The sequence below is a fragment of the Mercenaria mercenaria genome, chromosome 1, assembly GCF_021730395.1.
Source record: "Mercenaria mercenaria strain notata chromosome 1, MADL_Memer_1, whole genome shotgun sequence".
NCBI lineage: Eukaryota > Metazoa > Mollusca > Bivalvia > Venerida > Veneridae > Mercenaria > Mercenaria mercenaria.
The window spans coordinates 62,735,387-62,753,499 of NC_069361.1; the positions used below are offsets into that span (position 1 = coordinate 62,735,387).

Here is an 18,113-nt window from a genome sequence, read left to right on the forward strand (position 1 = left end):
CTACATTATGACAGCTTCTACAATAAGGCTGTCTTACAGTATGACAACTTCTACAGTATGACAGCTTCTACAGTAAGGCTGTCTTACAGTATGACAACTTCTACAGTATGACAGCTTCTACAGTAAGGCTGTCTTACAGTATGACAACTTCTACAGTATGACAGCTTCTACAGTAAGGCTGTCTTACAGTATGACAACTTCTACAGTATGACAGCTTCTACAGTAAGGCTGTCTTACAGTATGACAGTTTCTACAGTATGACAGCTTCTACAGTAAGGCTGTCTTACAGTATCACAGTTTCTACAGTATGACAGTTTCTACAGTAAGGCTGTCTTACAGTATGACAACTTCTACAGTATGACAGCTTCTACAGTAAGGCTGTCTTACAGTATGACAGTTTCTACAGTATGACAGCTTCTACAGTAAGGCTGTCTTACAGTATGACAGTTTCTACAGTATGACAGTTTCTACAGTAAGGCTGTCTTACAGTATGACAGCTTCTACAATAAGGTTCTCTTACAGTATGACAGCTTCTACAGTAAGGCTGTCTTACAGTATGACAGTTTCTACCGTATGACAGTTTCTACAATAAGGTTCTCTTACAGTATGACAGTTTCTACAATAAGGTTCTCTTACAGTATGACAGCTTCTACAATAAGGTTCTCTTACAGTATGACAGTTTCTACCGTATGACAGCTTCTACAATAAGGTTCTCTTACAGTATGACAGCTTCTACAGTATGACAGTTTCTACAATAAGGCTGTCTTACAGTATGACAACTTCTACAGTATGACAGCTTCTACAATAAGGCTGTCTTACAGTATGACAACTTCTACAGTATGACAGCTTCTACAATAAGGCTGTCTTACAGTATGACAGTTTCTACAGTAAGGCTGTCTTACAGTTTGACAGTTTCTACAGTAAGGCTGTCTTACAGTATGACAGTTTTTACAGTCAGACTGTCTTACAGTATGACAGTTTCTACAGTAAGGTTGTCTTACAGGATGACAGTTTCTACAATAAGGCTGTCTTACAGTATGACATTTTCAACAATAAGGCTGTCTTACAGTATGACAGTTTCTACAGTATGACAGCTTCTACAATAAGGCTGTCTAACAGCATGACAGTTTCTACAGTATGACAGTTTCTGCAATAAGGCTGTCTTACACAATGACAGTTTCTACAATAAGGCTGTATTCCAGTATGGCAGTTTCTACAGTATGACAGCTTCTATAATAAGGCTGTCTTACAGAATGACAGCTTCTACAGTGTGACAGCTTCTACAATAAGGCTTTCTTACAGTATGACAGTTTCAACAGTAAGGCTGTCTTACAGTATGACAGTTTCTACAGTAAGGCTGTCTTACAGTATGACAGTTTCTACAGTATGAGCGTTTCTACAATAAGGCTGTCTTACAGAATGACAGTTTCTACAATAAGGCTGACTTACAGTATGAGAGTTTCTACAGTAAGGCTGTCTTACAGTATGAGAGTTTCTTCAGTCCTGCTGTATTACAGAATGACAGTTTCTACAATAAGGCTGTCTTACAGTATGAGAATTTCTACAGTCAGGCTGTCTTACAGAATTACAGTTTCTACAATAAGGCTGTATGACAGTTTCTACAGTAAGGCTGTCTTACAGTATGACAGTTTCTACAATAAGGCTGTCTTACAGTATGGCAGTTTCTACAATAAGGCTGTCTTACAGTATGACAGTTTCTACAGTATGACAGCTTCTGCAATAAGGCTGTCTTACAGAATGACAGTTTCTACAGTAAGGCTGTCTTACAGTATGACAGTTTCTACAGTATGACAGTTTCTACAATAAGTCTCTTACAGTATGGCAAATTCAACAATAAGGTTGTCTTACAGTATGGAGTTTCTACAATATGACAGCATCTGCAATAAGGCTGTCTTACAGAATGACAGTTTCTACAGTAAGGCTGTCTTACAGTATGACAGTTTCTACAATAAGACCGTCTTACAGTATGACAGTTTCTAGAGTATGATAGTTTCTACAATAAGGCTGTCTTACAGTATGCAGTTTCTACAGCATGACAGCTTCTACAATAAGGCTGTCTTACAAAATGACAGCTTCAACAGTATGACAGCTACTACAATAAGGCTTTCTTACAGTATGACAGTTTCTACAGAAAGGCTGTCTTACAGTATAACAGTTTCTACAATAAGGCTGTCTTACAGAATGACATCTTCTACAGTATCACATTTTCTACAATAAGGCTTTCTTACAGTATGACAGTTTCTACAGAAAGGCTGTCTTACAGTATAACAGTTTCTACAATAAAGCTGTCTTACAGTATGACATTTTCTACAGTATGACAGCTTCTACAATAATGCAGTCTAACAGAATGACAGTTTCTACAATAAGGGTTGTCTTACAGAATGACATTTTCTACAGTATGACAGTTTCTACAATAAAGCTGTCTTACAGAATGACAGCTTCTACAGTATGACAGTTTCTACAATAAGGCTGTCTTACAGTATGACAGTTTCTACAATACTGTAAAATCATTTTATTTCGTGGGCATGAAATTTCGTGGTTTTGTTCAAACTGGCAATTTCGTGGGGATATGAATTAGTGGATTTCATCTTTTGAACATAAAATGAATGAGAATTTTACTTGTTCGTTGGGATTAAATTTTGTGGTTTGACTCAACCACGAAATCCACGAAAATGAGTCCTCCACGAATATTAATGATTTCACAGTAAAGCTGTCTTATAGTATGACAGTTTCTACAGTAAGGTTGTGTTACAGTATGACAGTTTCTACAGTATGAGTTTCTACAATAAGGCTGTATGACAGTTTCTACAATAAGGCTGTCTTACAGTATGACAGCTTCTACAGTAAGGCTGTCTTACAGGATGACAGCTTCTACAGTAAGGCTGTCTTACAGTATGACAGTTTCTACAGAAAGGCTGTCTTACAGTATGACAGTTTCTACAATAAGGCTGTCTTACAGTATGACAGTTTCTACTATAAGGCTGTCTTACAGTATGACAGTTTCTACAGTATGACTGACTTACAGTAAGGCTGTGTTGACAAGGATGACATCTTCTACAGTATGACAGTTTCTACAGTAAGACTGTCTTACAGTATGAAAGTTTCTGCAATAAAGCTGTCTTACAGTATGACAGTTTCTACAATAAGGCTGTCTTACAGTATGACAGTTTCTACAATAAGGCTGTCTTACAGTATGACAGTTTCTACAATAAGGCTGTCTTACAGTATGACAGTTTCTACAGTATGACTGACTTACAGTAAGGCTGTGTTGACAAGGATGACATCTTCTACAGTATGACAGTTTCTACAGTAAGGCTGTGTTACAGTATGACAGTTTCTCCGGTAAGGCTGTGTTACAGTATGACAGTTTCTACAGTAAGGCTATGTTACAGGATGACATCTTCTACAGTTTGACAGTTTCTACAGGAAGGCTATGTTACAGGATGACATCTTCTACAGTATGACAGTTTCTATAGTAAGGCTTTGTTACAGTATGACAGTTTCTGCAGTAAGGCTGTGTTACAGTATGACAGTTTCTACAGTAAGGCTATGTTACAGGATGACATCTTCTACAGTATGACAGTTTCTACAGTAAGGCTGTGTTACAGTATGACATTTTCTACAGTAAGGCTATGTTACAGGATGACATCTTCTACAGTATGGCAGTTTCTACAGTAAGTCTGTCTTACAGTATGACAGTTTCTACAGTAAGGCTGTGTTACAGTATGACAGTTCCTACAGTAAGGCTGTGTTACAGTATGACAGTTTCTACAGTAAGGCTATGTTACAGGATGACATCTTCTACAGTAAGGCTATGTTACAGTATGACAGTTTCTACAGTAAGTCTGTCTTACCGTATGACAGTTTCTACAGTAAGGCTGTGTTACAGTATGACAGTTTCTACAGTAAGGCTGTGTTACAGTATGACAGTTTCTACAGTAAGGCTATGTTACAGCATGACATCTTCTACAGTATGACAGTTTCTACAGTAAGGCTACGTTACAGTATGACAGTTTCTACAGTAAGGCTGTGTTACAGTATGACAGTTTCTACAGTAAGGCTGTGTTACAGTATGGCAGTTTCTACAGTAAGGCTGTGTTACAGTATGACAGTTTCTACAGTAAGGCTATGTTACAGGATGACATCTACAGTATGACAGTTTCTACAGTAAGGCTATGTTACAGTATGACAGTTTCTATAGTAATGCTGTGTACAATATGACAGTTTCTACAGTTAGACTGTTTGATAGTATGACTTTTACAATATGGCAGTTTTTACAGTATGAGAAGTCTGAAGCATAACTATTGCTACAGTATGACTTCTCTATTGTACAAATAGTTACTGCAATGCGAGATGAAATCTGACAGCCAGTTTGCGCTTTGTTGATTTTAAGGCCATATTTTACATGTATGTAGTGGAGGTCAGCCAAGAGCACAGCTGGTGGTAAATCACTTCCAGCACAAATGCTTCAAGTCCAAACCAAGCATGATCTTGTCTATTTCAGTAATTTTTACGTGTCCTGCTACGTCCCTGATTAACAGACGACGTGTTCTTGTCAGTAAAAACTATCAAGTTGTCATTATCATCATGTATCAATAATGTCAGTGACATAGATATATACAACAAAGCTCACATTCCATCATGTTGTTCACCTAAATCACTTCTCAAAACTGTCCTAGCAACTGCCCAGCTCATGTAATAAACACTGGCACATAATTTGATTAATCTAGGTGGATCATGACTGTGATATACATAGTGGAGATAACCGCTAATCTCGTTGATTGATAACTGTCTTTGAAAACCATAGGAAGAGCGCTGCCGGCTTATGAACGTTGTTGTAAATCTTCCTTGATACAGGAAAATTAAGTAAGGATATTTAATCACAGGTTTTTATATCCCCGGTTAAAATGTTTTTAAAAAATGGGGAGAACAAAGATTTATTGTATTAATTTGAAATAGATGGTACATGCACATAATCTCTCATTTATCACCTATTCATTGTTCGAGTAACAATAAATAGCAAATGAGAAAATATGCTGAAAGAAACCATTGTTCCATCCGAGGTGGAACCATTGGATTGAATCAAATTAATTTAATTATTTTGATAGATCTTGTATTTTCTTGTGCTATGTATATTCATCATTTGAAGCTAAATGTCGGCCAAAGTAATTGTCGATTACTAATAGGTTAAATCTACGTGGCTCCCGATAAAATTTTATTAGTATTTAGTAAGGAAGTACAAAACAGACTTCAACCTTTATGTACTATTTTATGAGTACTGAAAAAGATGGTGTACAACAATTAAATACGCCTGGTATAAAAAGGGAAGTGCACAGCTATCACCCTACAAGGACATAAAATTAATCTTGCTTTCCTGTTTTTCTGGCGAGTATTTACGGATTCTGTAACAATATGACATAACGTTAACAGTATTAAATTGAAAAAGGTAGTCCATTAAATTTGTTTTATGCTGAAAAAAATATTAGCCATGTTCTTTAAAAGAATGTTTTCATCTACTACATCTCTATTTTTCATGTGCAAAGATTCGGCTTCTTGTATATATCCACTTACATTATAAAACAGGAAATACACCTGTACGAAATTGTACGGCTGTAAACTAAACGTAATTTTACTGCAATTTACGGTCGTAAACAGAATATTACGTGTTACAATAGTACTTACTTTAACAGAAATTACTGGCGTAAACTGAACGTAAAGTGCACGTAAAGTACACGTAATTTAAGTCAAAATATGCAAATGAGCTTAAACACGTAAAACCATTATTGTTTACGGGCGTAAAAGCAATACCAGTTTACGTGTGAATATGTTAAAATTACAGGCGTAATTGCATACAAAATTTTACGTGCGTAAATAACTGAATGTAATTTACGGGCGTAAACCTGCAATATAAGTAAAAGCTAGACATCCATGGATTCAACTAAAAAAGAGTATTTCAATTCTATTAATATATTTTTTTTCAAAATTTCAGATTGTGCATACAATTTATAAACATATTTACCTACTACAAATTAATTTAAAATTACAAAGCTTTCAAAGTATCACTGTCAGTTACAACCCATTAAAAGTAAAATTTGCTATATATATGTACATATCATTATATCATATGCTAAACTGGCAATAAAATTTTAAAAAATTATGAGGCCATAACATTTTGATATACAAAACAGCTAACAAAATTGTTTGACAGTAATGAGTGTCCTCCATGATTTAGCATATTTTTTTCCAACTTTGGCTGGCTACTGTTTTTGTTTCCTTTCCTGTTTCCTGGCATAGCCTATTCGTTCTGTGCAGGCACTATTTAGGTCACTGTCCGTTGGAACTGCCAGCTTGTTGGCCTTACACCAAGCGACAACAAAATCTACAAAACAAACCAGAATTTATTGGTAACTTAGCTTGTGGTTAGGTCGGTAAAACATTTGTTGACCTAGGTGAATGTAACATTGACAAAATCTGAGGGTTCGGTTGGAAATAATACTGACCTTCCTTGAAGTTACCTAATAACCTGGTTAATATGTATGCTATTTGATGACCTACCTGGAAATAACTGATCCCAAAATGTCAGTATGTTCTTTTACTGACAGCAACATTTTATGATTGTTTTTTTTTTTTTGTATAGTCTGTTAGGAAATAAATAACTGTCAATGCAAATCTTTGATAAATGTTAGGGGTGTAACGATGTGGTAGTCTCACGATACAATACATATTGTGATACCGATGTGACATATAAGACTTAAGTTTCAAACACATCCATTGCTTGTTCAAAATGTGATTAATCACCTTAAACTGGAAATTTTTCATCTACCGGTATTTATGCATATAGACAGCTTTGACTTATGAACTCAGAATGTAAGGCTTTTTAACTGTACCTTTAAGATCCTTTATTTTCTGTTGGTCCAGTGAAGGTCTTGGATCATCAGCCTTTGAAGCCTTTCCAATTCCAAGGCCTTTAGAACTTGCAAGTTCTGTTATTGTGAAAACTTCACCACAAAGAAGATACATGGCAATATATCCTTCTTTGCCTTTCTTCTTCAGGGCTTTAGCGAGGATGTTTCTTTTATTTTCTCTTTTAACCCGAATTTCACTGGACTCTAGAAGCATTACCTGAATGAATATGTAAGTTTGATTTAACATACAATCAGATGCATCAACATTTATACATATATAAATACACAAGTTTCTACAACAACTAACCATTGAATTTGTCCCAAGTTGCTTACATTTTTTTGGTATTTAAAGTGCTCAATTGGTATTTATAAACTGAGTAATTGAACTCTACTGAAGAAACCAGTGCACAGTGCGTTCCATGCGCCATAATTATTATTGCCCCAGTCAACCGGAACGTCAGTGTGTTCTGACGTTGACATCATGAAGCAATGTCATTACGGCAGATGAATGGGTGCTGAATAATTTTGAGACCAAATTGTCAAATATTGATAGCACTGATGTACAAATGATGCTTATGCCTATATGTTTATAGAAAAATATGTAAAATGAAAATGCCAAGATGAATTTGAAGTGAAGGTACAATAAAAAGGTCAGTAACAGCTGGTTGTGCCGAATCTAGCCATAATGGCATATCTAGTTTAATAACAGCCCTGTGCAGTCATGACACTAGGTGTGCCATTATGGCAGGAAGACACAACTCTGCTGTATGATAACCTCTTATCAAACTTACATAACTTTACTTACAAATATCATTACACCATACAGCTTTTACTAATGATATTTTCTGTGCTTTTTTTTTCACTGACTGCCAGGCTTCTTACTTTAAAAATAGAGAGTAATATATAAAATGAAAGCAAATATACACATACCATTTCATTTGATTGATTCCTGTCAGTCTGGGACAAATCAACAGATGTTGAACAGGTTGCACTGATACTCCCTTGAGTTTTGAGTTTTTTGCCTGTATCCTTGACTGCTGTTGATTGCTGTTCAACAACCTAAAGTTGTAAATAATAAAATAAGTCAAAATCCACTATACATGTATACTTAAAACATTTTTATTTAATTTTCCTGAAAAATCCTGGCAGTCGAAAGGCATAAAATGACTAATGCTGAAACATAACAGGCCTGAACTGAACTGTCACTTTTCTCCCAACAAAGTGCCATTTAACCCTTACCATGCTAAATTTCTAAAATGGACTGGCCCATCTTCCAATTTAGACAGTATATTATCTGTTATTGGGGTGTTTGTCAAAAAGATACTGGCTGAATAGCAAACAGTTGCAGATCATGATCAGACTGCATGATGTATTTCTTCTGCAGAATTTGTGCATATTTTTTAAAATTTTGTTTTAACAAAATAGATAGACACAAGTGTTTAACACTGGGAGAATACAGGAAATCCCTCTCCCTTGAATTGGCTAATAGTGCTCTTTTCAGATTAACAATTAATGTACTGTCTAAAACATGTGTTGGTTATATAATATAACATGTTTTGCAGATAATTCATATTGATTCAAAACTTTTGATCTTTACATTGCAGTTTTCAAGTGAAAAATTTACAGTTATATTGTAACCTAAAATTCTTCCTTAGTTTTGTATCACTTCCTTATTCAAGCCAATTTACCTTTTCTTTTGTATTCTCCTTGTGGCTGTGTTTTCTAGGAGACCGTCTTGGAAATTCACCTGCATTTGTCTGAAAAAGCAAGTTAATTAGTGTTATAATAAACACAGCAAAATTTACTTAGAGTAATTCTAGCGATTAAGCGATATCTAGTCAATCTCTTTGAAGTAATATACATTACAGTCAAATTACTAATGCTTAAGACTTAATGAGTATGTGTGTGTTCGGGTTTAACGTCTTTTTCAACAACTTTTCAGTCATATAAATGACGGTGTCTACTTGTAGCAGTGAGCACAATGCCCAATTTTATAGTGCTGCCTCACTGGAATATCACGCCGTAGACACGTGACACGATACCCCACCCATTCACATTATACTGACACCGGGCTGACCAGTCCTAGCACTACCCTCTTAAAGCTAAGCGCCAATCAAGGAAGCTGCTAGTACATGTACCATTTTTTAAGTCTTTGGTATGATCGAACCCACGACCTCTCGCACTCGAAGCGGATGCTCTACCACTAGGCTACCGAGGCGGTAAAAGCAATTTAAAAGCCTTTATTTTCTTCTTCTTCATCTTTTTTTTATAACTTTTGTAACAAAAGCTATTTGTAAGACAATTGCACATTCCACAATTCAGCAACATCCCAGCCTGACCCAAACATCCAGGGCCATAACTTGGCAAGACTTGTGTAACAGACTTACATTTTTTAGGAACTAATAAATCTCATCCAGTGATTTGATGTTGAATAAAATCATTTTTTTAATGTTAAAATTACTATTCTGACTAACAGAAGGTAAAACAACAACCTATGAATTCAATTCATCAAGTAAATATCCATCTTTTTATTAAAAGTAATCCTATTTGAATAAGCTTAACAATCTTACCAATTTTGTGTAAGTCTTGGTTACAGTATCTGCTCTCTTAGCTGGCGTGCTCGACATACAAGGTTCAATGTCTGAGCCGGGCAGTGTGTCATCATGGGAGGGTCCCCCTGAGGGGTAGACATACATACTGTTTGAATCATCATTCTCCATTAGACCAAGGAAGGAACTAGTGTGTTCATTCATCTGAGGCTGAAATGAATTTTGAATAATTAGCCATGCACATCATTTTCTATGCCAATATAAATTGGCTAAAGTAAGACTAACCTTACACCTAAGTCCTTATTTCTATCTGTTAATAAGTGTTATGCTCAAATTCTACCTAAGGCCACATATAAAGAAGTCTTTGTTTGTTGTCTCCCGATCCTACTTTTTAAAGTTGGGTAGGTAGGTAGGTAGGGAGGCAATTCATTTTTTGTTTTTTTTGGTCAGTGGATTACATTTTTACCAGTAGATATATGATTGTTCTTACAGAATATTTCTTAGAACTGTAAAAATAAGACTATAATCTATAATTATATGTTGTATGAACGGATGAAATTAAATAATACAAATTAAACTTTATTATGTTGTTGAAATATAATGGTGGCACTTGTCATATCGCAACTTAAAAAATAATTTGATCAGAGCATTGTCAAATAAAAACTTTTTTGGGGGGAGTGGGGGGGGGGGGGGGGGGGGGGGGGGGGGGGAGAGCAGCATTTCAAGTGGGTAGGGTAGGGAGACAGCAAACAAACATAATTTAATTTCGGCCTAACAACTGAAAACTATGCGACTGTCAATCCATCTTCTTTCTACAATTTAAATATCTAAGATGTAGTAAGTCATTACAATAACTGAAAGTGACAATTGTGAACACAGTACCTGGGAACATGGATGACTGCAGCCGGGTTGTTGCAGATGATACACCAGATTTTGTAAAAAACTGATAAATTCTGGTTGACAAACAGCCCTCAAAGTTTGAAGAACTTCAGGTGAAGGTACTGTAAAATTCAAGGCATAAATCATCAGTACAGCTTTCTGCACTGGTCACAATACATAATGAATCCTATTCCTAATCCAGTCATTTCATCAACATATTTAAAACAGGTGTAACAAACTGAATGTACACTGTGATTATCTTTATTCAAATTACAATTAAGAAGCACCACTGAACAAAATCTGAAACAGGTTATTTCATTAAAATTAAAGAATTGTTGTATTTTGTTTATGGAGTTTGAATCAAACTGAAAACTTTATATCATTACTGCTGAATAATGCTTTGAGTTATATGAATCAAATTCAAAATGCTTTATTTATTACTTTGATATACTACCTGGTATTGCAGGTCTGGTGTTTGCCAACTCATCAGCCCCTCCGCCAACAACAGCCATGGCATTTTGACAAGTTTGCCAAGTGTTTATTAGGCTGGATTGTTGTGCTCTGTGTTGCTGCATGATGTTTCCTGCAATTGGTGTACAGACTGTCACTGACGGATTGCTACTTTGACTGGTCTTCCTTTGTGCAGCTAGGGGCTCATCTCCAACTGCTGAGGGCTCCGATGTCAGCAGCTTATCACTTACAGCTGGAAACTGGTCTGGGGCAGAGGGTTCCTCACCTTTTGGCAAGTCATTTACAGCTGGTAGCTTTGTTGCTGTAAACATTTCCCCTGCATCTAGTGACTCGTCTTCAGCTGGCAATTTAGTGTCCAAGACTGGAGGTTCTGCTGACACCGGGTTGATCTTTGCATCTGGCAGATGATTACCTCCATCTCTTGCTGGCAGATGGTCATTATTACCAGAATCAAAAAACTGGTCAAACAGAGGTAACATCTGCTTCCCAACTTGGAGCGCAGTATCATCTAAGCATGGTTTTGTAGAGGAGGCTTTACTCTTCTTAGGGGTGGCTTCCTTCGGTTTCTCAGCCTGTCTTTTTTCATTTCCTTTGCCATTGTCTTTGGCAGGTAGACTGGTTTTTCCCTTTTTCTTTTTTGGACTAAGACTGGCTTCCTGCTCCTTGCTCTCTTTCATTACCTTTGTTTCAACTCTTTCTCTCTTTCCAGAAGTCCTCCCATGACTGATCTGGAAGTTAAAAAGGTCCTCAGGAGCGTTCTGGCCAGCTGCACACTTGTCCTCTAATACATTTCTGTGGGCAGCAGTGGCAAATCTTACCAGGGATTGTTCATTTTCTGTAAGCAATAAATGCAAACCATTAAAATATATGTCTTTTTAGATGTAAAGCAGAAATCAGTTTACCCAACAACAAAATCAAACAACTCAGGATCTGTAGCATGACTGTCTTGGAGTTGGAATTACATGGATCTGCAGTCGCTTTACTTTGAAATCCTGTACATAATTCTCAATTAGAACATCTTTGGTAACTTAAAGCAAGCAATTGGAGAACAGAATTTAATGTTAGAATTATATATCATATCTCAAAGGATAATATTAGTTTAGTTTATACTAATTTGTTTTAGCTTGATTGTGATGAAAGCTTCAAGCTTATTTGAACCACTCTCGAGTCCGCTTCCTGGAAAAACCAGTACTGGTGTCATATGAGAAGTCATGGTCGTGACCTCGGTGGGGTTCGAACCCACGACCACTGGACTGAGCGGCCGACACCTTATCCACTAGACCACCGCTCCCCTCTAATATATTACATGTGCAAGGTACCATTATGGTAAAGACTCGTGCAAGCTTTTGTGAATTTACATCAAATTAGTTTTGAACTAGGCACACCATAAGGTGTAAATGTGCATTTTGCCTATTTCAGGGACTATAAGTATAACTCTGGAAATAGGGAGTAGAGCCAGACGGAAAAATAGAAGGTGCATATAAGTTCATATCAAGATAAAGACTCGAGCAAAGTTTCATCAATTTATACCAAATACTTGTTGAGTAGGCATATCACAAGGTGAAAAATTGTGCCCTTTTTTACTATATCTGATACCATAACTCTGGAAATAGGGGGCAAGGTCTGGTCAGAAAATTCATAATTTTAGATATTGATAATTTTTACGTAAAGCAATGAGGAATTGAGTCACCTTTCGATAATGTTAGTTTTGTTTGAATTTATAAATGGTCAATTCGTGAAATAATCTGCATTTTAACCTAGCATATTAGCCATCATCGGAATTGCTTCAACTATTTTGGTCTTTCGAGTGTTTGACTCAAGTGGGGATATTGCCTATGTGAAAAAATTATCTCAATATTTCCTAGCATCGCATCAAATTAGTTGGACTTAAGTGTAATACAGTACATAATACTGCATGAACATTATTCTAGAGACTAAGCCGCTACCAAATGTAATTTTAACTGATTGGCCTTACTAGTCCTGCTTATCAATACAGTCAAATTAATGAGACCCATACAGTTTGTTTTACATTATGACACTGACAGGGCAAATGCATAGCTGTCAATATACTACAAAGGACAAGAGTGTGATCAGGTTTCGAAGACCTGGTTTGAATAGTCTCCCTCCATGTTTACTTCTTTTTAAAGTTTATTGATGCGGTAGAAATTACATGTTGCACCGCTGAATGTAAAACTGTAGTATACAGCATGAAAACACCAATTGTCAATGTCGTCAGGCATGTTTGATTCATTAATTTTCTAAGAAAAAACAATTAACTTTTTTTTTGCATGTGACTTTGAAAGGTAGGAGTGTGAGCATAATCTAGGGTCGGAATGCGCAACTGCGAGTGTCTTGACCGGTTACATTTAAATGGTCTGAGTGGTGACTGCAAATGAAATGTAAGAAAGTATTAACGCTCTGCCATCCGAAACGACAGGTGGCATATTTTCATAATCTGATACATCTGCTGAACATCTGTTTGATGTAATAACATACAATCAAAATTTCATAACCGCTGCAAAAACAACTTTTTATTGCCCTTTTCTCGTTATTCCGAGCTCCTTAAACGGTATTTCAGTGCTGGTCAGAAGTTGTTTCAAGAGTTTTGCTAGGGAAGTGTTTAGCCAACCAGTAACCGGATGCCTAGATTTCTATTTTCTTTTTATTTAACTGTCATATGATTTGCCACAACATACATAAAATTTAGAAACAGAAAATAGTCTAGCTGCAAGTGGAAAGTTTCCAAAAGCTCAGATCAATAAGGGTCGGAATTACGAGAAACAGGCATACACTTTTACCAACATTCTGACTTGTTGATTGTGGAGAACTCTACTTTCATTTTCGATTTACATATGTAAAGAAGCATTCTTTGAATTGTCGGATATAAGATATTGATGAAATTTATTCTTATAACTTTCTTCTGTAATTTCACTTACTTTTTTTTACATCAAATTCACGATAATTGCAGCAGCCGTGTTAAACAGATTTCTTACACAGTTTATAAAAAGAAAACAAACATATTGCGCATGCGCATTTCAACTTCCGGATACGTTCGGTTTTATCGAAGAGCTTTGTTTCATATTATTCAAAGAGCTATAAAAATAAATTTTATATTTCTTTGTAATTTTCAGCTCTTCGTAGTCTTATATATTAAATATATTTACTCGGGTATTTAGATATGATTCAAGAAAGCTCGGCCTACATTATAACATGAACTTGCTCTGTTGCCTATTTTTACACAGCGCGGCTTTATCAAAGAAAGGAAAATAGTTATAGAATAAAACATCAGTATTATGTAACAGACTGAAAAAAGTCTTACCGCCAATCTTTACAATTACTCCGTGAAACAATTCCTTCGGTTTTCCAGGTATCTTCCATGGCATTTCCACCAAACCCCGAACAGTAAATTCTGACAGAATCTTTAACGAAGGGTCATTCCTATTGACAACACTTAAACTAGCATCTTCCTTGAAGTAAACGCAAGCAAACATTTTCCAAACGTAGACGAATGAATCTATTAATGGTTAAAAACCTTTTACTGATAATTAATTAAGTACTGAACAAGTGTTTTTTTTTTTTGTTTGTTTTTGTCAATAGATCCTCTGAGAGCATAAAGCACAGTCAAACTGAAGCCTAATAGTGGATAGTATTCAAACTGACCAATCGGTGCACGATGTAATTGTGTAATAGTAGAAGGGGGCTTATCAGCATATCAACTTTCATTAGAGTAGATAGGGCCACTTACAGGGAAAAACAGAAACAATGTTGTACAAATAAGTTTCATTGCACATGTGTTGGCCTATTTGTAAGAGTTTCAAACCAAAGAGCTATCTTTGTTCAACTAAATATCAGTGATTGTAAATTATCATTTTAAATGAAGACAAACAGTCAAATCACCACGCACATTTGGAATTTTTTAAAACGATTACCATGCCCTCCACGGAACCCCATTTTTTGTGGTCGTAGAATTTGCTCCAGATGTTACCGGACTAGCACTTGTATACATCAGTTAGGAAACGCTTGTAATGGTGATTTAGAAACAGGTTCCTTTTTAAGTTATCGTACAAATACCATGGAGAAACGTAGGCGGGGACCGTATGGCAAACGGAAGTTTTTGGAGTCCGATGATAAAACTGACGAAACCGCCGGGACCTCAAAATCTGCCGACGAATCGTATTTAGTAGATGAATGTCTTAAACGGCCAAATGAAGTTTATAGTATATTTGACAACATCGATGCATTCGAAGACAACTTAAGTCCACAGCAAAATAGCCATGAAAACGATATCGGCAGCCACGATATCAACACACAGACTGCAAGGGTAAGACAGATGAAGGTTTTTTTTTTTTTTCTTCACAGTCTTTACTTTGTACTTTGGGAACCAGACTGCAATTCCAAGCTGGGAACCAGACTGATCAAATATGGCCGCCCCCATGAAGTCGCCAGTGAATGCAACTAATGCGTGTGAAAACTGAGTTCAGTGGACAGTAACTGTCATATTTTGTTGTGAAATAGGTAAAAACAGTTCATTTGATAACTCACTGATTACAAGATGCATCCAAGATTTTCTTTTGCACGTGTCTAATCGAATATTAGACCAAGAAGTTAGACGTGAAAAAGTTGTCATTTGACTTTCAACATTTTACGTTTTTATTATCAAAGCTTTTTTCGACATAACTAATATGAACTTAGGTGCTACCTAGAAGGCAGAGCTCCCTTGAAAAATCACCAGTGCCCCTTGAAAATTAAAGGATTGCTGCTGGAATTATCTGGATCCGTTTTAGGAATTTATGTCCATTAAAAATCTATTAAAATTCTAAGAATTGATGATAATGATTTCCGAATGAATGTCTTAGAATGCAATTTTTGAAGGAAGAATGGTCCAACTTTAACTCAAATATACTGCTATGATAGACGCTGGTATGGGAAAATGAAAATCATCTACATGTAAAAAGCTTGTTTAAAATCCAAAAGACTAGCATCTTTAAAGTCAGTGATGAGAAATTTTACCAAGAAAATCACTGTTGCCGAAATTTTTTCGAAAATCCTGTTTTATTTACTGAACTGCTAAGTTACAGTCTATGACATTTTATGGTTAATCTTTTAGCACTACTGGTATAGAATATGAATGGTAGTAGGAACCTTTTTTAAAAATAAGTTTTATCTACAGACAGTACATTGGAACCCGACACCACTAACAAAACACTTGTTAAATTTCCATGAATGACTTTATTTTTTACAATGCTTTCAAAGCTCATATAAATGAATAAATACAAAAAAAAAACTGAAATAAAAAAAAAACACAAATTAAAAAAAAAGCATTTGGTGAGAATCGAACTCCCGACCCCTGGTTTTCAATGCGAACTCGCTAACCACTGCACAATTGTGGAAGTATGCGTCATCAACTCAAATATAAGTATATATAATTTAAAAATTTAGTTATGGAAGCGTGACGAAAATCGTTTCGCATTGAAAATAATTTTATTTTTTCTTTTTTCTTCGTAGAAAAAGTATTTAGCACTAAATTCTTATTATCAGACGCTCATTTACATTTTTATTCAACGTCAAACAGTAACGAACGCTTTTGTCAACCGTAAACAGCAAGCGTCTACTGACGTCTTACTGATTAATTACTATGAGCATTGTGTGCTGGAAGAAACCCGAACAACACCGATTCCAAAAAAGTACCACGAATTTTCAACTCGATAGTAATTCTTTATACAGTTTTATTCATTTTGTTTTTCACACGTTTAACCGTAATGCGACGCTGTCGGCGCCGCTTTGCGGCGCCGGTAGCTCTGCTATTAACATGGAAATTAAATATGTTAAATGAACTTGTAAAGCGATATGAGATATCCGGGATATATTATAAACTAGCTATATTTATATAGGGGCGTGGACTGCCTAAAATAAATGTTATATTATAAGGTATAACTTTAAGGAGGTAGGATACCTTGTTACAAGGGGAAATTCAAATTAGTTGAACCGCATCATGTTTTTGTATTTCGTGTAATATGAAGTTTTAACTGCTACAATCTAAATTTCGCTTGTCTCTGTCCCTTCAAGTTCAATTTTTATCCAGGTTTGAAGAACATGACCCTCCAAAGGTATTTCATATTGAAAGAAGAAAAGGGAAAAAACGGATATTTAACACTTTTCAGTGTATTTTAGTTTCATTGATATCCGTAGAAGTCTGCATAATTGATATTTTACTGGTATGCACGTTAACCTTTTCCCAATATAAGCTTAAAATGTATATGTCCGGGGCTCGTGTTTCCATGGTAAAAGCATTTTCTCCCCATTTTTTAAAAAACTATGTATAAAAATAGGGGTTTCCGACGGCTTCAGTGCCCTTTGTTAATGACCAACATGAAATATTTGGGTAATATTATTAGCAAAATACCCAAACACTTTACATGGTACCCAAATTTTTTTTAAATTTTTTAAAATAACCATGGCAACAGAGATGTTTAAAATAGCTTATATCTTGCTGTTTGTCGTAATTTCTTTAAAAAAATACTGAATAAGATTGTCTTTCTAGTTGATGTAGCTTTAAAACATATTATTTCTAACGTAGCTTACATTTTCGTGTTATTTGCATTTATTCAAACAAATTTCACAGCTTAGAATACGTACAGCAGTACCCCCCGTCTGCCATTTTTCATGGAAAAATCGTTCAGCATGCTGCATTATCTCATGGATATTGTTGAAATGAAAAAAAAAGCGAATCTGGGGTTTCTTTAATAGACCGGTCAAGCTTTGAACTTTACATTTAGATACATAGGTCACGGGCTTCGTTTCCATGGTAACATCAATTCATTTCAAGAAACCACATTTTCTACTGAAATTTGAACAATTTAGATCTTAGTTTTAGTATGTAATAACAAATTATCAAAGGAACCTGAAAAATAGGTATTACAAATCAAACTGCTAGACTTTTTATTTGAAAATGGCCGTAACAAGTAACCTTTCACCCAACTATATTCCAAATAACATTGGTTGCCATCATCCATTTTTTACATTCTGCATAACATTTCAATATAACTACATAAAAGAAACAAAATATTGATTATTATTCAGAGCAAAAGACTCATACAAAAAAATTTCAGCAAATAATGGTTATTTGAAAATAGTTAAATAAAAAAATGTACAGAATTATACTTTCAAAATAAAAGCTATTATTTTGCGCGGTAACTGACACGTAACGTCATGACGTCAATGACGCATTTTAAGGCAACATTGTTTTGGAGCGTTTCTGCGGCAATTTAAATTTATTATTTCTGCATTG

The 18,113-nt window shown here is 35.5% G+C and overlaps 1 protein-coding gene across 2 annotated transcripts; it reads right to left on the bottom strand.

Annotated features, from left to right (window-relative positions):
- Positions 1 to 5,618: 5,618 nt before the first annotated feature.
- LOC123560690 (uncharacterized) lies at positions 5,619 to 14,331 on the bottom strand. 2 transcript variants are annotated; one of them, XM_045352857.2, is made up of 8 exons: positions 14,145 to 14,331; positions 10,809 to 11,660; positions 10,358 to 10,476; positions 9,497 to 9,685; positions 8,615 to 8,683; positions 7,857 to 7,985; positions 6,909 to 7,143; positions 5,619 to 6,400 (listed from the first exon to the last, which is right to left on the bottom strand). In XM_045352857.2, exons 1-8 carry the CDS (start codon positions 14,314 to 14,316, stop codon positions 6,279 to 6,281), a joined length of 1,887 nt encoding a protein of 628 aa, XP_045208792.2. In that variant the 5' UTR covers positions 14,317 to 14,331; the 3' UTR covers positions 5,619 to 6,278. The 2 variants fall into 2 exon arrangements, with proteins under 2 accessions (XP_045208792.2, XP_053405180.1); XM_053549205.1 differs by lacking the exon at positions 14,145 to 14,331 and adding an exon at positions 13,762 to 14,007.
- Between the last annotated feature and the right edge of the window lie 3,782 nt (positions 14,332 to 18,113).

Coding starts and splice junctions, on each gene's coding strand:
- LOC123560690 (XM_045352857.2), bottom strand. CDS start 14,316: ATGTTTGCTTGCGTTTACTTCAAGGAAGATGCTAGTTTAAGTGTTGTC. Junction 11,661..14,144: donor AGTAATTGTAAAGATTGGCG/GTAAGACTTTTT, acceptor TATTGCTTACAG/AAAATGAACAATCCCTGGTA. Junction 7,986..8,614: donor AGGAGAATACAAAAGAAAAG/GTAAATTGGCTT, acceptor TTACAACTTTAG/GTTGTTGAACAGCAATCAAC.